At 43.5% G+C, this 22983-nt stretch overlaps 1 protein-coding gene across 5 annotated transcripts in view; it reads right to left on the bottom strand.

Annotated features, from left to right (window-relative positions):
- The window catches only part of STK11 (serine/threonine kinase 11), a 101586-nt gene extending 79264 nt beyond the window's left edge, over positions 1-22322 (bottom strand). For all 5 annotated transcript variants that reach the window (XR_009755856.1, XM_061562066.1, XM_061562078.1 and 2 more), the window contains exon 1: positions 21887-22322. Coding sequence is in view for 4 of the 5 variants with exons in the window: in XM_061562066.1 (XP_061418050.1) it covers positions 21887-22149 (263 nt within the window). In the remaining variant the exon portion in view is untranslated. The remainder of the gene's footprint in view (positions 1-21886) is intronic.
- Between the last annotated feature and the right edge of the window lie 661 nt (positions 22323-22983).

Raw genomic sequence — 22983 nt, 5'->3', positions numbered from 1 at the left:
CTGGCCACAAATGATAGGTCAATGGAGTGGCTTATCAAGTGGAAATATATAGCGGAAGCCAAATACTCAAAGCGCATGTTTCTACATGTGGAGAGAAAAACTGGAGGACCCGGAGAAAAATCCACGTGACTCCAAATATCCAGGGAGCCAGGGTCAGGATCCAACCCACGACTTTCTGTATACTAGGCGAGGTAGCTACCCTCTCACCACCGTGACACCCCGCTGTATATTGTATATTGCTCCCCAGCCTTTCTGATGAGCTCCATATGGACCGAATCCTAACAACCGAAGATGTTTCACATGGTTACAATGTACTGTCTCAAGAATTAATACAAGTTTTTGAAACAATCTTCATTCTCTATTATATGGGTCTATTCTCTGTGATTAACTTTTCCAAAATCGCACCTTGAAGCCATTCTCTCTAAAGCTGATTTTAATAAAAAAACATTATCTGTTATGAATACAAGTGAATGCAACAGCGTTTAAGTTTTATAACCATGTTTGAACATTTAACGAATTTTATACCTAGTTTAACACTCGATTCTAAAATCAATTTACTTTGAATGCAAAACGCTATTTCACCTGAGTTACACTGAACACTCATCCACCTACGAATGTGTATAATTTATTATTATTCCTGTTTACCCAGCAAAGCCTCACGGCGGCTGAAGACTTTTTGCCAGGAGGGTCCTTTCAAGTTTTCACAGTAGGAGGCAATATTGCTGATCCCAATTTAGTAATTTGCAGATAACTTTTCCACATTAGGATGTTTGGCCAATACCAGTTACATCACTAAATCGACTTCTCTAATCGATCAGACCAAGCAGAGCTCCCTAAAATCCACAAAGTAGGTACCCCGCTCCGTCCTATCGTCTCCACCATTAACTCACCCACCTACAAACTGGTCCGATTTCTGTATGAGACCCTGCTTCCTTTCACGGGAAAGTCAAACTCAGCTGTACTTAACTCAGCTCACTTGGTTTCTCTAATCAAGGACATCTCACTGTCTCTGAATGATTTGCTTGTCAGTTTCGATGTAGTCTCTCTGTTCACCAATGTACCTGTACTTGACACCATTGCAATCATTTGAAGACTTGGTCCAACAAGGACTGAATCCAGATGTAGCAACTTTGGTAAGGCACTGTCTTACCAACACATACTTCACCTGGAATGGTACATTCTACAATCAAAATGAGGGTACCCCAATGGGTTCTCCTTCATCGCCAGTGGTAGCGAAAGTTTTCATGGAGAAATTTGAGACAGATGCCATCCAGACATCCACCCTACGTCCTTCCTTGTGGAAGAGATACGTAGATGACACGTTCGTCATCTGGCCACATGGCCTGCCAGCACTGAACCAATTTCTCAACCACATCAATTCCATACACCCGTCTATCAAATTCACCATGGAAGTGGAAAAGGATGGCAAGCTTCCATTCCTGGATGTTTTTATCGAGAAGAGACCTGATGGCTCGTTGGGACATTCGGTCTACAGGAAAGCCACCCACACGGATGCCTATCTAAAGCCTGACTCCCACCACCATCCAGCCCAGAATAATTCCCTCATCAAAACATTACACCGTTGCATCTCCGACCAGCACCACCTAGCTAGTGAGTTGGAGCACGTACACCAAGCCCTCAGGATGAACGGATACTCGGACCGTACAATCCGCAAAGCTGCCTCCCCAGCCATGGGGAGACAACCTTCTTCTAAGGATCCAACCAAAACCATCACTTTTCCATACATAGCAGGGGTTACCAAAAATATTTCCAAAATCTTCAACAAACACAAGATCCAGGTTCGTTTCAACACAGTACACAAAATCCGTGATTTAATCCCATTCGTAAAGGATGTGATTCCTGACATGCAATACCCTGGTGTCTACAAACTAAGTTGTGGCTGCGGCAGCAATTACATTGGAGAAACGAAACGACATGTCTCGGACCGCGTTCGTGAACACAAGGCGGATCTGAAACACAGTAGGACAAATACCTCTGCCATTGCCGATCATTGTTTTAATGCTGTGGGCTCACACGGAGGTACTCTGCAAACCTACCGGCTACCTTCAGAGATTTGTTCATGAAGCCATACAGATATATAAACACAGACACAACTTCAACCGAGAAGATGGGTACAAACTGAGCAATCATTGGAAGGACGTTATTAACCAGGTAAAGTCTTAACTGACTGTGATGTTTCCATCCTACCTGCCTATGTCAGCTGTTATTTCCGACTCTCTGTCTCTCTCTCTATGCCTCTCTCTTAGATCATGTTCACATGTCCTTTGCATTGCACTCTCATGCCTTTGGATTGCACTCTCATGCTCTCATATCTTTTGGATTGCACTCGTTGGGTTGCACTCCCTCGTCGAGGAGGCCGCTCTCCTCCTTTTCTGCAGTTACATGCTAATCTCTCACATCAACATAGCCACTTCCGTGCCCTTGTCAAGGAGGCCGCTTCTTCTTGGTTCTTTCGGTAAAGTCACGTAGAAGGGATGTAATAAAATAATAAAAATAAAACATAATAAAATTATTCTCACGACGTTTCGGCCACAACGCAAGCAGCCGTCCTCAGGTGAAAACCAGGTCCGTCGAGGCGACAGAGTCTGAATGAAACAGCACACGAGCTTGGAGCATATATATAAGCTGGGCGCCTTGACAAAGGAATTTGCATATCAAGAGGAATTTAGCATATTTATGGGAAATGCAGGAATGTGATTAGTACTACACATGCATGTGCATTATGCAGGATTAACAGCATTTCCGACCAGGAACACATTGGCAGTGAACTCAAACACGTACGCCAAGCTCTTAAGGCTAATGGTTACTCCGACTACACAATCCGCAAGGCCATCACTCCAACCATCAAGAAGGATCCTGTTGAGGAGCCTTTCAAGACCATCACCTTACCCTACATTGCTGGGGTCACAAAAAAGATCTCCAAAATCCTGATTAAACACAAGATCCAGGTCCGATTCAACACAGTACATAAAATCCGTGATCTGGTCCAGTCTGTAAAAGATGTGGTTCCAGACATACAGTACCCTGGCGTCTACAAACTAAGTTTCCTCTGTGGTAGCAGTTACATTGGAGAAACCAAACGACATGTCTCGGACCGCATTCGTGAACATAAAGCAGACCTGAAACACGGTAGGACAAACACCTCAGCCGTGGCAGATCACTGTTACAATTCAGTGGGCTCACATGACATTGACTTCTCCAAGACAGAGGTTCTCTGCAAGCCATCTGGCTATCATGAGAGATTCGTTCATGAGGCGATCCACATATACAAACACAGAGACAATTTCAACCGAGAAGATGGATTCTGGCTTAGCAATCATTGGAAGGACGTAATAAACCATTTCGGATCTTAACTGATTGTGTTCACGTTTACGGTGACTTTCAGACCGCGTTCCACTCACTGGCATGGTGCAGTGTGCAGAGTAATGTATGGTGTCGTAATTGTATAGTAAATATATAGCAGTGTGATACACATTAGGGTGGGTAGAATAATACATAGTGTTATATTAAAATGGATAAGGCAGCAACTGCAACAGTAGCAGCAACTGCAGCAGCAACTGCAGCAGCAGCAGAAACTGCTGCAGCAGCAAAAACTGCAGCAGCAGCAGCGGCAGCAACTGCAGCAGAAACTGCAGCAGCAGCAACTGCAGCAGCAGCAACTGCAGCTCCCTTTGATGCTGTTAATCCTGCATAATGCACATGCATATGTAGTACTAATCACATTCCTGCATTTCCCATAAATATGCTAAATTCCTCTTGATATGCAAATTCCTTTGTCAAGGCGCCCAGCTTATATATATGCTCCAAGCTCGTGTGCTGTTTCATTCAGACTCTGTCGCCTCGACGGACCTGGTTTTCACCTGAGGACGGCTGCTTGCGTTGTGGCCGAAACGTCGTGAGAATAATTTTATTATGTTTTATTTTTATTATTTTATTACTTCCCTTCTACGTGACTTTACCGAAAGAACCAAGAAGATGAATCCCTGCAGTCACGAAAGCTTTAAATCGAAATTTAAGGAGGCCGCTTTCCTATCTTACAGTTACATGCTAATTTCTCACATTGACATCACTAGCCCCGGCCACTTCTTTATGACCCTTGGGCTACATCCATTTCCAATATTTTAAAACAGTCTGCCTCAGCAGCAGACCATGCTTTCCCACCTGATGACGGACGCTTGTGTTGCGCCCGAAACGTCGTGATTTATTTTATACCTACGTGACTTCACCGAAAGAGCCAAAGAGTATTGTGAGAATAGTTTTTTTTAGCACCCCCCGCTGTTGGACCAAGCTTTGGTACATGGTACATGACAATGTCAATATCACCGCAGGGGTTGGGGGTTGCTCCCAACCAGCACTTCTACATGTGCTACTTCAGATCCAAGAAAGGTCAGTCGCCAAAAATATACAGCGCCTTTCAAGCGCAGCGTCAGGATGCACAGCTGTGCTCCCCATAAGGGCACAGGGCTAACGAGAGGTCAGCGCCGTTGCAAACGCGACCTTCATGTGGTGGATACCGGCCACGGGAATTGCGCACACAGGCAACATGTGCCCGCTTGCGATACGCCGTCGCAACTCGAACACAACAGACCAGGTGGCTCGGTGGCTTTGAGGTCTTGATGCGTACATGCAAGTCACAACAGCCAACGCTGCTTACGCATCTTAAATATTACCAGCACAGTCGTAGGCCTATACACACAGGGTTCACTTTTCCATTTAAACTCCCTCCACCCTCTAAAATACCTCATTAGGCTTGTCCACCATCCCAGCACTGGGTTTGTATACTCGTGGACATTTTGACAATGTTAAATGATAATTTAGACTGGCTTCTACCTGAGATACTTTAACCAGGTTCTCAATCGTAAGTGAGTGTTGTCATCTTAACAGGCAGTGCTGTGGTTAGTACTTAACTCCAATAGAAAGGTAGTGAGTTCAAAGCCGGATTTGGAGTCAACTAATCCGGCTTCATCTAATGTTCAAGAAACCTAGCTCTGCGGATGAGATTCAGTAAGTAAAAAGTTCCTGGTTTTCCTGCTCGTACAAATAATGCTATGGGACAATGGTCCGGTAGGTACTGAGGATGATGGACAAAATGTTATGTAGAAAGATTATTTTTATCTAAGTGTGTTAGTTATTTAATACACATCATTTAAAAGACATGTATGAAACCCCTCAAAACACAATGAAATTGCAATGTCCTGTGGTTGCGAGAAAAAAACACGTAATATCTCTCTTCTGGGGTCCTTGATGTGACGATGTGAGCACCTGCTGTTTAAAGGGCATTTCCCAACCTGATTACACAACATTCCATAACGGTCAAGCGATCACAGGCATTGCTGTTGACGTCCCCACACCTCGCCATCGTTTCCTCCGATCACACATCAGGCCACGACATGGTGACAGTAACTGCTCCTCTCTCAGTGTCAATGGATGGCACTGGCCAACAAATGGTTCCTCATCTGCCTGTCAGAAAGATAGCAAGACCTTTCACACAACACCTCAGGGTGCATTCTTGAATTTAGGATTGATACAAAAAAATCTGAATGCTGGAGCTAGATATGACATTTTGAAATATCCAAAACATAACACAGTTTCAGATTGACCTGCCAGTTTTATGTCACAGGAATATACATTACTTAAAATTCGTCACTTCCCTGCTTTTTCCACCAAAAGTGGCATCACGTGGCATTGGGTGGCATGACTTGCCAAAAAGAAGACACTTTAAATTAACAAAGCGAAAATGATTTGAAAATCCAAAAAGTTTAATCCCAAACTGATCCCTACCGTCTACAAATGATGTGGATGAGGGGAGCTGCATTCAGGCATTCATATACTTGGGATGCATAACATTTCTGAAACCAATTAATTGGAAATCAAGTGCTTTACAACAGCACTATCTACACATCTAGTGCCATTAAAGTTGATTTGGATGTAAGTTTTGTTGATTATTTTATTTACTTTTACTTATTTATCCAGCCAAAGTCCAATGACTTATTCAAGAAGCATCCTGCATTGGGATGTTTGAGCAATACCAGTTATTGGTATTCATGAAGCCATCCAGATATATAAACACAGACACAATTTCAACCGAGAAGATGGGTACAAACTTAGCAATCATTGGAAGGACGGTATTAACCTTTAGGTCATAACTGGCTGTGATGTTCCCTCGCTACCTACCGATGTTAGCAGTTATTTTCGACTCTCCGAGTTACATTCACTAACACAGCCACCGTTAGCTATGTTAGTAAATGGCGGCTTGCCATCCTTTTCCACCTCCATGTGGCGATGTTCCTTTCCGAGCTCTCTCCGAGTTTACATTTCCAAGCACATTTCTTACATTCACATGCTAATCTCTCACAATACAATGGCCACCCCCACAGCTTCGTTTATTAAGATTTCTTCGATCTTACATTTACATGCAAATTTCATCTCTAGCCCGCCCACTGACCCTTGGGCTACACCAATCTCAAACCTTTATAACTCCCTGTCCTCAGCAGCGCTCCCACCATATATTCTCAGCAGCTCTCCCGCTATATTGTCCACCTGATGACGATTGCTTGTGTTGCGATCGAAACGTCGTGATATTGTTATTACTTTTCAAATTTGTATTATTTGTTTTATCTACGTGGCTTCACCGAAAGACCCAACGAATATGAATACCAGTTATATTTAACGGTTTTTTTTCCATGTGAGGAAACTGGTGAACCTGAAATAAACCGATGCAGAACAGAGTGAGAGCATACAAACTTGACACAGATAGGTGGCGGATTCGGAAATTTAAACCAGGCCCCTTCTTGCTGAGGTACAAGTGGTTTTCCACTGCACTGCCACCCTACAGCCGAGGCTATAACAACACCACTACAGGAACATGTACAAATGTTACCACAACACTGCCACCCTACAGCCTAGGCTATAACAACACCACTAAAGGAACATGTACAAGTATTACTACTGCTCTGCCACCCTACAGCCTAGGCTATAACAACACCACTACAGGAACATGTACTTCGTAAGTAAAAAAATCGCAACTTAGCCCAGTGCTGCACATAAACACAACGCTTGTCCAAATCTGAACACTGGACCTTTACATTTCTGCTGTAAATATTTTTGAAGCGACCGCATATTATTCACCCTTGTACAAAGTCACCCAATTGCTAAACACAACAACCCATCGCCCATGTACGATCGTGTAGCCTGGCTGTGAGCCAAGTCGGGTAAGGCTCTGAGACCACATGGCCAATTTTTCACAATTAGTGGCTTGAACCCCAGCTCCATGAGACCGTGTTTCACAACGTTTTGCAAACAGCGTAACAAACTCGCACAGGTCTTCGCCGTGTTGTTAACGGACGGTAACCCTTGGCATAAATTCACTGTTTTTATTACAACTAGCACCAGCTTTAACCAATTAAACCCAAAGCACATGTCTCATGTCTCTGTGAGTGGTAGTGTTTGGATGCACCAGCCCAGCAGTGGAGCCAAGCCAGGCCAAGTTGTGTCTCCGCCAACCCTGTGGCCTTGCCCCGTCCCATCCGCTTTCAGCCAGGCCAGCGTGCCGAAGCTATTTCCTTTTTCAGATCATCCCCCGACAAAATCAATTATTAGCCATTCACCAAGTGTGGGAACACACTGCTGTAATACTCAGATCTTTAGGACAGTTGGTGGTGTGTTATCCCACCGAGAAGGCAGCATAAGCAATTTCCAGACCTGTTTGTGCAGATTGTTTTAATGTTATCCCATCATCTTTATCTGGTTACTGTCTCACAGAAAGCTCCATGAAGCATTGAGGCCAAATCAAGGTAAAACATATAAGTTCTTCCACACATTGAACACCTTCCGGATGCACTCCACTTTCTATCCAAGGATAAGTATAAGAAATGTAATAGACTTTCTGAAAACTGTCTCGTTTTTCACGGTTGTGCTGTATAGCTTTCCGGCGTGTTTTCGAGGTTGTATAGTGTGTTGTTCGGCACTATGTCAGATTCTTACTCCGCGTGCTGAAAGCTGGCTCAGGAAATTATGCTTCGGTCATTCGGTTCCTGAAGAAGCTCCCTGCACATGGAGCAAAACATCGGACATCATCCTGAACAATGCGTGGCATAACCCTAAAACAAATCTGAGAGCTATGCTCTTCTGAAAAGTCTTCAAACTCTATTAAGGCTCTCCTGGAATACAGTGATGACTCTACAGAGTAATTTCCACGCGATAGGCCACTTTGTTGAGCTATCATTTGTGCACACGTCGTTTCTGAAAAGAGCTATATAGCTCAGTGGGCCTTATCTGGTAAAATAAAACAAAGCTTAAAAAATAGTAACTGCTGATTCAGGGCCTCGGCGGGAGATGAGCACCACGTGATGTTTTAACTTGATGTGGCATCACTGCTCCATGGAGTTAAACCAGATAATATTTCCTTCTGTTGAAAGACAGAAGCAGCACAATTGGTATGTATGCCTGTGCTTTACAGCTGTTGGCACCACACAGAACATTTTTACAAGCTGCGTACCATGTCACAGCAATGTTTGTTGGCCCATTTCCATGAATGGTGCTTAAACAAGTCTGGAAAACACCATCCATTTCATAACTGCACTGTCTACCTCAATGTTTCACTCAGCCAAGGTCAATCCACTGCAGGATGAAGGCCACCCCAAGCCGCCACCACCACCTCTCACGATCCTGCGATTTAATATTCCAAAGAACACCTGCACTTGAATTCATTTAATTCCTCCATCTCCTTGATGGACGTCCGCTTAGACACATTCCATTCTTTGGTTACCACTTACTTATTCTTTAACATTGTCCATCTCTTCTAGTGATGTGTCCTACCCAAGCCACACTTAATTTTATTAAGTTTGAATGAGGCAAACAACGTGCATATGTTCTCTAATTCATAACTTTATCTTCCTGTCTCTCAGATGATTGGCAAGCAATAATTTACAGCCCTTTGTCAATCTACTGCTGGATGAAGGCATCCCCTCACTGCGCTGGTTATGGGAGCTGTTTGACCATTCTTCATCACAATGGTCAGAGCGGGTTGTTGAAGGGGACCCAGGACCGTTTCAGATATCACCGCTTGCTGCCGATGTCAAACTGGCCAGGAATCAAATTCAGGTCACTGGTTCGTAGCGCAGTGCTCTAAACGTTGCACCACCACTCCAACCGGTGTGCACATGCATGTGATTTTTATTACGACAGGGTTTTCTTGTTGCTTTAGGAATTTGTTGTTGTAACTTTCTGTCCCCACCCCTTGTGTTATCTTTAAATTACATTTGCATTCTTTACCAGATTTATTGCTCCTTTTTCCTCCAGCGTTTGGAAAGCGGAACTTAAACATAAAAAGTAACACAGCAATGTCAAGTATTTCCTATACCTTTGTACTCCTGTTTTGTTGTTGTAACTCTCCGACCCGCCCCTACTGGACATTTGTGAAAAAGAGCTTTATAGCTCATCGGATTCCTCCAGTATCAATATTCTGAATCTGAACACGGCAACGTGTCAAAAGAACAAAATGTTGAAACAGTGATACTGCCTACTATGATATGGTTCGGATACACGATCATAAACAAAAATATTAAATGTGCACAGAAGCGTGAACTGAAACACGCTTGTATTACTATTTAAACCAGGAAAAGAGAGGTCAATAACGCCTGCCATGGTGGAAGAAGATTAGACTAGATTGTGCCATGGGAAATACCCACAGTGCCTGTTCACAATCACCTTTGAGCACATGTAAGAAAATACCAAGAAGGTTTAACTTCCATCATTGTGATAATGAAACAAAACACTCTGGCCAGGGGCCTTGAGCCTGATTAATGTTTCTCAGTAGCAATTGTTAACTTAACAAGCCACTGGAGCTATGCAATTTCAAATCGAGATTAAAAACGAATTTCTTTAGAACAGTTTTTTTTGTGTTTATTTTGTTGTCCTTCACCCAGCACCTCTGATTAGCACGGTTGGCGACGCGCGATGCGAAAGAAGTTCACTATACATACATCAGCAGGGTATGTCCTCATAAACTAGTACCAATGGACACGCCGATGTTATGGGCAAGAGCAAACAACTCCCTAAAAACAGGTCAATCCCAGAAATTAAGAGTTGCAATAATTTGCCAATATAATAATAACCATCATCACGTAAATATCTTGTTTAAATAAAAAACTATTCTAACAATTACACATTATATCGCGTGAGCCTAAAACAACAGACTTTGTGGCAGTAGAGCAATATAACGAGTCGCTTAATCCAGGAAAGCCTCAACGCGTCTCAAGGCTTTTTCAGGAAAGGCCTGTTCGGAATGTTGGCCAATGCTAAGAGTATTTGTGAAAACTTTACGAGTATCGCACGGATTAGAGGTCCATAAACACCAACCATATTAAACTTCTGATTATCCATGGGAATGCAATATTATTCTTACATACCTGTCAACCGCTTACCAGTGCCGACCTTATTAGACCAATTCAGACCTTATTGGTCACCACATGCCCTTATACATCTCAACGTTCATCCTACAAAGTCCCATCACAAGAGAGAAACATAAACAAATGGACAATTTTTTTTGCCCGTATTGAAACGGCTGTACGCAGTATGGACCTGAAAAGTCAATTTCTCTGTACACCAATACGGGTAAACCGTATGGGTAGACAGGTATGTTATTATTACTATAATACGCACATTCTCTCATCTGTAGCCCGGTCACACCCACAACACAGATCAGATGATTTTTATTTTACAGTAATACCGCAATATACGAAGCAGGTTCATTCCTGGGGACTCGTTCATATGTTGAAACTTCGTACATTGACTACATTATAACATTAGGACGATGACGATGCATTCCCAGCATTCGTAACTTTCTATTTCATATAAGCGCTTCAAAACTGACCGTTTATATTAAAATATTTAAAATAATATTACGTTATAATGTACAATATTAAAATAAATAATTAAAACTGTCTTCCATTAAATAAACATATTGAAGAAAAGTTATTGTATTCTTATTTATATAGTAACAGAAATCGATAAATGTATTATTTATTTAGTGATTTCAGTGTTTATTTATTATTTTACTTCTTTTTCCAATTAAAATAAAGGTAATACATCCAAAGATCGTTATACTGAAACTGAGTACATCAAATATTGGCATATATCAGGCGATGTATTACTGTATTTCAAGTTTTACATCAATGGCTGTTGCAATGAAGAAACTCTCCAAACTGTGGGGGTTCTTTAAAAACAAAAATGCCCATCAAATGTGTTGCACTTGGGAACCTGTTTTTGGCTCAGAGTAAGAATAAGTGAATACCTCAGTGGGCTTTGCCGATTAGGATATAGATGTGGTTCAGTTTTTTTGTATGTGTTTTGGTGATTTGTTTACCTTCATAGTATTTGCACTACTATCGTGTTTTTGTACAGTTTGTTGTTGTAACGTTCATACTCGCCCCTACTGCACATCTGTGATGAAAGCGCTTTATAGCTCATCGGATTCCTCCAGTATAAATACATATTCTGATTCTGAAATATTACAGGCCCTCTGCCAGTCCACTCACATATTTTAACGGGATGCAGCTCAAACCAGCGTCTCCCGAATGTCTGCTCTTGCAACCCACCAAATTCGCGTTTCCACACGAGCCAACACTCCCCGTTAAAATACTAATAACGTTGTGTGACGTTGTGTGCATAACGTAATTAGTATTTAACTGACAATTAGTACATTTATCCCACAGTGATGTGAAAATACGCAATTCCAATTACATTTAGAGGGGACATGTACACAAATGCAAAAGCCTGCAATGGCGGAGCCAGGATTTTCAGGTAAGGGGGGCAACCCCTCCAGCAATGAAAAATGATAGGAGTTGTTAGTAAAAACTTGTCCCTTGCTCTTTATTCAACGCGTGCGGCGATGGCGCAGCCATCAATCGAGGGTCGAATTCAAACCATGTGTGATTGGCATCGCGCTCGCTGAAGGTCGCCTTCAGGGAAGTCGTGTACTGTGTATGCAACTGCGCACCATTCTGTGAGTCACCTATAACTGCTTTGCCGTTACTTATTGCCAATTATGGACTCAGACTATTTTCCTATCATCTCATAGAGTCCCTGGCACGTAATAATATGCTACACAGTGGCAGTGGGGGTCACAAGATGCCGATTTATTACTAATAAACCCCAATGATCTGATCGAAATTAGGGATTTCGATCGGATTATTGGGGGGCACGTGCCACCCCACCCCCCCACTGGCTCCGCCAGTGGCAAGAGGTGTTCAGAAATTCTCTAGCCAGGTTAATGATATACTCGCTCAAATACTATTTCAAATCTAAATAAAGATAGAAAAAATAAGTTTGACAATAGATCAGACGTCTTTTTTTTTTATTTACACCAGCATATCTTGTAGGAAAATGTATTGTTCAACAAAGATTTGTTGAGCTATCATTTGGAGTTTGTATGTTCTCCCGGTAGTCACGTGGATTTTTCTTTGGGCCCTCCAGTTTTTCCCTCCACATTTAGAAACATGTGCTTCAAGTATTTGGCTACCGCTATAAATGTCCACGTGATAAGCCACTTCGTTGAACTATCATTTGTGGCCAGGTCGCTTATGGAAAAAGAGCTAGCTCGCTCAGTGGGCCTTAACCGGTAAAATAAAAAGTTTATTTTCATTTCAGTTTGATGTTAGAATGGTGACTAAGTACCCCTGTAAGGAAGGATTGAGCCCAAAGGATCCATGGGGACATGGTGGTAATGCTAAGGGAAGATGCCCCTTCATGGGCCACAGTAAAGACAAACTAGGCAGCTCAATTTAAGTGAAAGAGAACAAGCACAAAGGATGCCCCAAGGTCAGGCTGACCCAAAAAGATCACACATCAGAAAAAGGTGATGTGTTCACAAAAAGGTGATTGATGACGGAAGATCAAGAGACGGGAACATAGCTGAGACAGTGAGCATCAGGAATGGGTCAGTACACTCCATCGAGGCCTTGGCTATGAAAAAGGTGTCAGCAATATGGGTGGCCCAAAATATCCAGCGTTGATCACGAGAGCACGAACTTAAATTTCAAGAGAACTTTCGAGAAGACCCAGACAATTTCACGAGCATGATCGTGACTCGGGATGAAACATGCATTCCCCAATTTGATCCTGAAACCAAACAGCAGAGCGTGCCGAGGAAGCACGCACAATCTCTGCCTCCCAATAGGTCCAAGAAGAACCAGTGAAAAAGTTCACAGACAGGTTTCTGGAACAGTGAAGGGGTTATTAATACTGACTACCTCCAAAAGGTGAGACAGACAATGGGAAGTGCTATAATGATTAACTGGCGGTTGAGAGAAGCCATAAAGAACAGGGTGGTGGGAGGATTAAAACGTCTGTAGACCAATGCACCACCTCAGATCACCTAGGTTGCAGTGACCGCACTGACCCAAGGACTAAGTTATACGTATGTATGTTGAACTTCTTTGCACCATACCTAGCCAACCGTACTAATTGGAGGTGCCTTCTGCTTCATAAAGAAGTTGATGGAAGAGCTTCAAGAGAAAATGTTTTATGATGAAGTGATTGGAGCAATCTAGGAGTTTCTAGATATGCAGGACAAAGACTTCCACAAGATTGGCATAGCCAAGCTGTTGCATGCTGGACCAAGTACAGTAAAAGCTTTTGTAGCCAGCCCTGATTAGGCCAGAATTTAGGGGAAAGAGGAAAGGCTGGCTGAAATAAAAAAGAAACAAACTGCCTAAAACACTATGCACGGGGTAGCATGAGGCTCATCAATACCATGAAATGTAAGACATTATTTGGTGATGCTGCTGCATTGGCAGTGGTGCACAGTTAATAAAAAAACGTAACATCCGTCAATAACATGCTAAATTCCTCTTGATATCCCAATTATTTTGTCAAGACGCTCTTCGCTCCTCCATCCCAGCATAAATAGTCGCTCCAAGCCTGGAGCGTGCCATTCAGACTGTCTACTTGACGGACCTGTTCTCCACCTGAGGACGGCTGCTTGCGTTGTGGCCGAAACGTCGTGAGAATTATTTTATTATGTTTTATTTTTATTATTTTATTACTTCCCTTCTACGTGACTTTACCGAAAGAACCAAGAAGATGAATCCGTCAATAACACTTTGGCCTTACAATTAAACATTTTGGGAAATATCCCTACTTTAAAGCACACTTTATGTGCTATGAAGAATGACCACTGAACGTTTCCCAACTCATTGCCTATTATATATTTAATTTTAAGGCAATGTTAATTCACGAATTTTTGTGTTTCCTATTAAATGTAAGACACTATCCCCGGAACAATGAAATAAATACAATCTATTTGCGTTCGCGAAATTCTAAAGCCAGACACATCTGCTGTATAAAATTTGGCGAACTTGTGTCCTTAGACATCTCGGACTTCCACGTCCTCTGTTAAGTGTTCTGGAGTGGTCCCAATTTTAATTATTTTACAATAATTTTACAAACAAAATACATTCTTCAAGGCGTTCAGTAAATCTCTGTAACCTTGCACATCACATGAAGCTCAGCCTTCTTCTGCTTCACAAAGAAGCCAAGTAATTTTGATTAAACTTTACAGGAGTGAATGTTGAAGTGTTCTTTTATAAATTAAAAACTACAGTATTATGTTTTTGTTAAGTTTCCTCATTTTATGAGTGTTCATTTAATACGTTAGGTTATTATATGTAAAATGCATTAATTTTAATATGATATAATTACTTGCAGTATGTCAGACATCCCCCATAACAATACAAAGTCCACCCCTCCACCCACTAAAAAGTCCAACTTTGATAAGTTTTACAGTACACTGATGTCATGGAGAGCTCGTGAAAAGTAAATTAACTGAACACAAGTGATGTTTTTATTTTTGTCAAAAGTGACGAATACTCGACACTCGTAAAAACGGACCTACAGGACCTCCCATCAACTATAATCAGGTTTGCTATGTCCCACACACACAAAAACAAGATTTTGATCTTTATCTGAATCGGCATACATACTTGGATAGTATGTTGAACATGCATCACTTGGGATGTGTTTATCAATCATCAAGCATGTGCTGCATGTACCAACTTGAAATATATGATTTGGAGTAGATTTTAGTTAGGTCACATAATGATCCGGCTAAATTTGTAACAAAAGACCCTCCACCACCCGACAGCGAAACAAATTAAAACGTCACATGTGTAAGTGTTTAATGCACAAATCATTATTTCAGCTCACCGGTGACTTCAAAAACAACCGCCAATGTTAGAAACTAGATGCAATGTTTCACTTGAAACTACATCAAGCATATTGAGGACAATATCCATGAAGTGAGAATAAAATCCAGAATGTGAGAATTCTCAAAATTTGTCTGGATAATGATCCAGCCAAATATCAATTATGATTCATAATATCATCTGAAAACCTCTACATTTTTTATTTGAATATATTTGCTTCCAGATTATTTCTGAATGTGGAAAGACAGAAACCATGGTGGGTCATGACTACTGGAGTTTGGAAAACCCCGGCAGAACCTAAACTACCTTTCTATTAAACAATTTTAAATGTTGCTTTCTTAGGCACCACTGCCCAATCTCACCTATACCCCTGCCCGGTGAAGCTGCCCCCTCCCAATTAGACACGAGGCTGTGGGGGTAGAGAAAGAGAGTCAAGTGTAGAGTGAGGCATAGAGGAGTGGGATGCAGGGTAATGAGGCCATATTTTAGACAAATACAAAAATCCCCTGTATTGCCTTAACAAACCGTTGGAGCAGGTGCTGTTAGCAAGTATATATGAAGGTTAGCATGGTACATGAGGTAGGTGGCCATTACCATGCCCGACCGCCTTTGTCTCCCCAGTGGGGTTGTTTAAACACCGCACCAGGTACTCATTTGAGGCTGAGTCAACCTAGGGAAGGCCACAGGAGCGGTTCAAATAATCATCACTGGTGTTGGCTACGAGCGGGAATCAAACTCGGGTTGCCGGGTTCATAGTGCAGCACGCTGACCACTACACATTTGCTCCCCAACACGGTACACTGGGACAAAATTTACCCCCATTGTCTCCATGCAGCACAAACCAAATCATGGGAACCAGCCATGCAAGCTCTGCTGGCCCTAGCTCAGTGACCATGAACACAAACCTTTAGTAACATTTATGCAGGCACACACTCTAGCTGACACAAATAGGATGGCCTTACACAGCTCCTTTACACGGCAACATGGTTAACGTTTATTTTTGGAAACCAAATGCAATCAGATAGTGGAGTGTTCAATAAGGTCGTGGTTTTCCAGGAACTGAATTTGATAGGTTCAATTGATGTGGCTTTTCTTGAAAGTGCTGTATTGCATTTTCATTTAAAGTGTTTGTTTTTATTAAGGGATATGAGAAAACTTTTTAAGCAATGTGCTAGGCTTGGTGCAGCCGAGTGATCAATGAGTGAACTTGGGCTTTAACCATTGTGGTGAATGCCGAGGCCTTCAGTGGCTGGGGAGGTCACAAAAATTCATATTTGAATTTTAAACCAATGAATCTCACACACACGATTGGATGCATGTATGACGTTTATATTATGAACGATACAATCAATGTAAATCTACGTATATTTATAACCCTGAACAAAATTGATGATGCGGCAGTCACCGATTCAATCCAGTCACTCGCTCTACAGCGTTCAGTCATCTCCTCACACTCTTCTATCACCACTTCCGTGATAACCGTTCCCGTGAACTTGATTCAATGAGTCCTCCACCCATATTGAGGACTGGGTCTACCAGACACTGACTACTGCGTCACATCCACTACACTGTTCCACCACCACACTGCTGGTCACAACACTTCTTTCTACTTCTTCCCTCCCATTGCACCACTTTGTAATTCCCTCCCACCGTCTCTTTGCTGAGCTCTTATAATAATAACCTTGCCGATTCAATAAACATATGATTCTTAGATATTACAACTTTAATAGTGCTGTTTGTTTTTGCATGCTTAGCATGTTGGGCCTCCGCTGAGCAACCATTGTTTTTAACTGTACTAGTTTGCAAAGACTGCCCCACCTACTACAAAATGCACATTAAAGCCCCTTAAAATATGTTGACCATCAACTAGACTGTGACTAGCAAATCCACGAAGTGAAAACTTACCAAGGCAAAATAAAATTACAAACCCCAATGGTCTTCAACTCAATCAAGGCCATGAAACAATCGCTTGAATGTTTTTGTTACTTATACCGAGATATTTAGCATTGTGTGTAACAAACTGAATCTCAACACCACCTACGCGATAAACTGTCTGTTTGGTGAATGCATACCTACTTCTAAAAGGCAGTGGCATGTTTGCAGCTCTAATTAATAAGTCCCCTATTCTGAAAAGTGTCATTAGCTCAAGACTTTTTCAGAATTGTCCTTTTTAGAATGTGAGGCTAATAATGTAATAGGTGATGTATTTTTCATATGGGATGCAATGAAGAATGTCCAGAGAAACCCAAGCATATTAAGAAATTACACTCACACATCCCGGAGGGGGGGGGGCAGGATTGCCTCGGTTGTACCGAGGATAAGAGCCCTGATCAGGCATGACGGAGGTTGCAATCCAGATAGACACCCATGATTAAATCATGGTCTCTAGTGCAGCTAGTCGATCATCTCAGGCTTGTCAACAATGACTGTACAAAACAAAAACACCATCCATTAAGTGTTTTACTCAATTTTGAGAAAAATATGCAGCTATGAGAATATGCAGGGCAGGTGGGAATGTACAACACCCCCCTCCCTGCTCGTGCGGATAAAAGAGATCACTTTAAGAGATGTCAGAGGCACCCCCATGATATCTCCGTCACACGAGGTTATCACTGCTCGGAGTTCCAAATGTACACAATCTAGATAGGTAAATAGCACATTTTCTAGACTGCCTGCTGCAGTGACTGGAATCTCGCCTGAAGCACTCTCGTGGCAAGCAGACCTCGACATTGGCATTTATCTCAGGAACATATTGGCATTGTTGACAAGAATATAAGCTGCCTGACAAGCTAGTCGCCCTGCAGGCGAAGAAGACTCTCGTGTGATTCGTGGGAGGGCGACGACCATATGGAGGAAATGTATGCAATATCCAAAATGCCAAGGTTGGCGATAAGCTACAGGGATTGAGATACCAGTATCATGATCACCACCAAAGTGTGAATACTCTTTCCGTAAAGTCATTCCAATCACATTTACAAAGTACATTTGCATGCAAATTTCTCCGATCTTACATTTACATGCAGTCCTCGATGTGACGGCGCGCTGCGAGCTTACATTGACATGCTAATCACATTTACATAGTACATTTAAATGCAAATGTATCACCTTAACATCACTAGCCCCTCCCCCCAACTTCGTTTATAACTCTGAGGCTACGCCCATCTCTAACCTTTAAAAGCAGCAGCCTGCACCAGCAGCTTCCCTCCCCTTTCTTCCGCCTGATGACGATTGCTTGCGTCGCGATCGAAACGTCGTGATCTATTATTTTTTCTAACTACGTGACTTTACCGAAATAACCAAAGAGTATGGATTCCTACAGTCACGAAAGCTTCAAATCAAGATCAAAGTGTTAATATAGCGGCAATGCCAATACAATAGTGACATCTGGTATTGTGATATTTTAGGAATGTATTTACCACCATTGTTCAAAATAAACAAGTGAAACGTTGAGGTCAATGTGACAACAATCCTCCATTCTAATACTGGAACCACTGACAAATAACTATAGACAAGAGCAATGAATGGAAAAACTATCATAAGATAAACACCAGTATACAAGTTACCTATTGTACGTTTAATAAAATTGCGTGCATGTGTGCAGTCCTTGTATCAATCCGGTGCTGAATAGAGGCCTGCCCATACTGTGCCAGCCATGGCCAATGTTTGTCAATACTTCACCGATTGCCGAAGGGAGTGGTGCAGGACTGGATTGTATGCAACTTGCTATTAGCTATGGCTGAGAATTGAACTCAGGACACTGGGTTCATAAAGCAATGTGCCAATGGCTCCGTCCCATTCAAAGATAATTATACAAATATGACATTACTAACATATTAGCAACGTGCTTATTATGAACCACATTACACTGCTAATAATTATTCACTTAACCTTTATGGATGGTTTTGAATGTAACTGTGCATTAAATTGGTTATAGGTAAATGATAATGCTGAGTATTAGAGTGTACTTAATTTGGGCTCAGTAAGAATTAATTAAGTACAATTTGACGTACTGCAGATTCATCATAAATATATTACGAAGGCATACTATTAACTATGTGCATTACGAATAAGATAAGCAAGGGGCATGACATTGCACTAGGCCTGCAGTGATCGACTCGAGCAGTGGTTGACAAGAGGTGACCCTGGTCAACATCTACAAGCAACACTACCACCATCCACACTACCACCCACAGGACCACCTCTATGAATAACAAAGAGAAGTATACCGTTAATAGCCTTCACAAACTTTGTTGGCGAGCACCTAAGAAGGCCGGCACGGCACATGTGGAGGTGGTGTCGACAGTACCATGCCCAACCGCCTTTGTCTCCTGAGTGGCGATGTTCACAAATCACACCAGGTACTCATTTGAGGGTGACTTGACCTAGAGAAGGCCCAGGACCATTTCAGATATCCGCCACTGATGTTGGCCGTAAGTGGAAATCGAACTCGGGTAGCCAGGTTCGTAGTGTAGTGCGCTAACAAATAGACTGCCGCTTCCATTCAATAGCACAACAAAAAAATAAAATAAAACTACTGTTTACCACAAAGTGGTGGTCACGTCACCACGGCACTTGTGCCATGCTGGGTGCACTTTGAGGCCACGTGAAATTTCGAAGGCCCGCTGGCAGGTCACTAACAGACCCAGCAGGTGCCATGGGTTGACTGACTGAGATGAGTGGCAGATGCACCAACCGTGCTCCCCACTGTGCCAACTTTCTGTGTTTTAGCCGCATCGTTTTTTCTAGAGGGCTACTGCCTCCATCTCCGTAGCAGCGTCCTTCACGAACCTCCTTCACAGAAGCTGATTTTGACACTGGTGGTACTCATCATCGGTAAGTCCAATCAGCTCCATAGCATTGAGTACCACATCAGAAAATCTATTATCTAGCCAATGCCGTGCTCATTAAGTCCCATCTATCCAGCATACTATCACAAACACTACCACCATCACAAAAGATAAACGTCAACGACATCTATTAGCAGCACTACCAACACTGATAGCACCACCGTTTCAATTGTCAACACCACCACCTACAGCACCACCACCAACACCAAACTCAATAGCCACCAATCAACCCGAAGTGACGGTGACAGCGCCGCATTGCCTGTCCCAGGCTAGGTGCACTTTGAGGCAATGTGAAGTGTGGAAACCTCGCTGGCAGGTCATAGAGAAACCCAGGTGTTATGGATTCACCGACTGAGATGGCAAATGCACCACCTGTGATCCCCACTGTGTTTTAGCCGTACCGGTGCTCAGATCGTTATAAGCGTCCCTCCTCCACCCTTCATTGTTGTTGGAGGGCAACTTCCCCCTGTCCACTAACGTCCTTCACAAGCCTCCTCCACAAAGGCCGGTCTTGACACCGCTGGTACTGAACATGCCGTGCCCATTTAGCCCCTTCTACCCGGCCAAACAGAAGTTATTTGGGCACGTGGCGGTTGGGCTTTACGGGCGACATAACTTGGCCAACACAACCTTGCTTACCAGAGGAGCTCACAGATGGGACTGTGTACAGATAGTTCTAAGATGTATGAGCTCCTCACACAATTCAGTCTGGTTAAACTCAGGATAGCGCGTAGGCAGGCCAGGCTGAATGTATGCAGCCAGCACAGGTGATTCTCGACAGGGGGTCGACGTTGCTCAAGCACAGAAAGGGCATCACCACTGTGGCTGACAAGACCCGGAAGTTAATATTGAGCAAAAGTACACGCAGCTTAAACACACAGTTACACAGCTGATAAGATAACGCCGCTCCATCCGTTCGATCGAAGTGCTGACAAGCCAGAGCTAATCACGAACACAACTCCCCAGGAATGGAAACTTCTCCACTTTCTACAAAAAACACCCCATTACTGATGTGAAGTGTTTGACACCTGGTGGAACGTTCCTAGCCAAGGATTATTCAACACACGCTGAGCCCCAATGTGGGTTTCGGCTGAGGGTGGTAATTTTCTGCCTGCTACGACAGACGTGTAGGGCATCTTTGGAGGACATACGTGGTAAAGGCCTACGTTACCAACAAGACGCCAGGGATATCTTTCAACCATTCTGAGTTCTTAACCGTCTCTGCTCACGAGCAAAACAAACAATACCACTACCACCTCCTCTAATCATCACAACCTCTATCACCAACACAACCACCTAAAGAATTCACACCACCTCAAACACTACCTCCAACCCGACTAACAGAACCAATAACAACACCATAATCACCTCTACCACACCACCTCTATCAGAGGGGGACGCACTGATCCAAATCCTACTCGGACCGTCCCACTCTGCACCTCATCACCACCTCCTAGGCCTGACCCAATGTCCACCTCATCACCACCTCCTCAAACTGACCCAATGTCCACCTCATCACCACCTCCTCAAACTGACCCAATATCCACCTCATCACCACCTCCTCAGACTGACCCAATGTCCACCTCATCACCACCTCCTCAAACTGACCCAATATCCACCTCATCACCACCTCCTAGGACTGTCCCAATATCCACCTCATCACCACCTCCTAGGACTGTCCCACTCTGCACCTCATCACCACCTCATCAGACTGTCCTGCTAAGGTGATAGTGGGGAGGGGGGTTGCGTGCGATGCGGCAGTGCCTCGTCCCATCACGCCCGCCCGGCCCGCCCGCCACCGCCGCCGCCGCTCACTTCTTGACGTTCGCCTCGCCGTTGGGGATCTTGCGCAGCTTCTTCTTCTTGAGGATCTTGACGGCGCGGCGGCACAGCGTGTGCGAGTCGAGCATCTCCTTGACCTTGCCGTAGGAGCCCTCGCCCAGCAGGTCTCCCATCAGGTAGCGCCCCACCATCTTAGCGCGCTTCCTGCGCGGCTCGTACACGATCTCCGCCGAGTCGATACGGTGGATAAACATGTCGTCCACGTCGTTAATCCACTCCATCTGGGACATCTCCATGGCGCCGTCGCTTGTCGCCGAGGCCGCCGTGGCCGCCGTCTCGGTCGTTGTTGCTGTGTTGTTTGTTTGTTGTTGTTGTGGAGTGGTCTTCCCCCTCAGCCGCAGTCGCCGCCGCCGCTGTTACTGCTGCTGTGAGGAGCGGCCATGACGGGGGAAGAGTGGCGGCTACGCCCCTCCCCCCATCCGCCCCGCCCCCCACCGCGACGACGGTGGCCCGAGAGGGGCGACAACCCGAACGCGATTTGATATTCAACGCAGACGAAGATTCACGTTCTCTGATCTGACACTGGCGAGGCCGGGCCCTAAAGAAGGCTGTCTCTGGTGTAGACCAATCAGTGTGAAAGACAATGCATATATTATCAGAGCATGTTTTTTTGGTATGTTCACCACAAGTACGTGTGGTTGATGCAGACATGATTCCTTGCAAAAGGCTTATATTTGTTGTTTAAACATCTTAACCCCTGATGATTGCTTATGTTGCAGTCGAAACGTCGTGAGAATTTGTTACATTTGTATTTAATTATTTCCCTTCTACGTGACTTTACCGAAATAATCAAGAATATATATCTTAACACCTGTTTTATTGCCAGAAAGGGTAAAACCTATTCTTACCTTTTCAAAGATCCACCTAATAGGCTTCACCTGGGAGCCTTTGAATGGTGGAAACCCAACCACCCTCGGGTTGGCTGTCCACCACTCACATTATCATTGGCTGCTGACATTTGGCCTACGCCCATTTCAAACCCTGATGAACAGTTTTCCTTGGAAGTTGACCCCCCTTTTCCTGAAGACGACTGCTTGTGTTGCGATCGAAACGTTGTAGTTTTTTGTTAT

This window comes from Lethenteron reissneri, chromosome 4, assembly GCF_015708825.2.
Source record: "Lethenteron reissneri isolate LAM-NWPU_2019-01 chromosome 4, ASM1570882v1, whole genome shotgun sequence".
NCBI classification, from domain to species: domain Eukaryota; kingdom Metazoa; phylum Chordata; class Hyperoartia; order Petromyzontiformes; family Petromyzontidae; genus Lethenteron; species Lethenteron reissneri.
The sequence above is the reverse complement of the archived record's forward strand: the minus strand, read 5'-3'. Positions and strand labels throughout refer to the sequence as shown.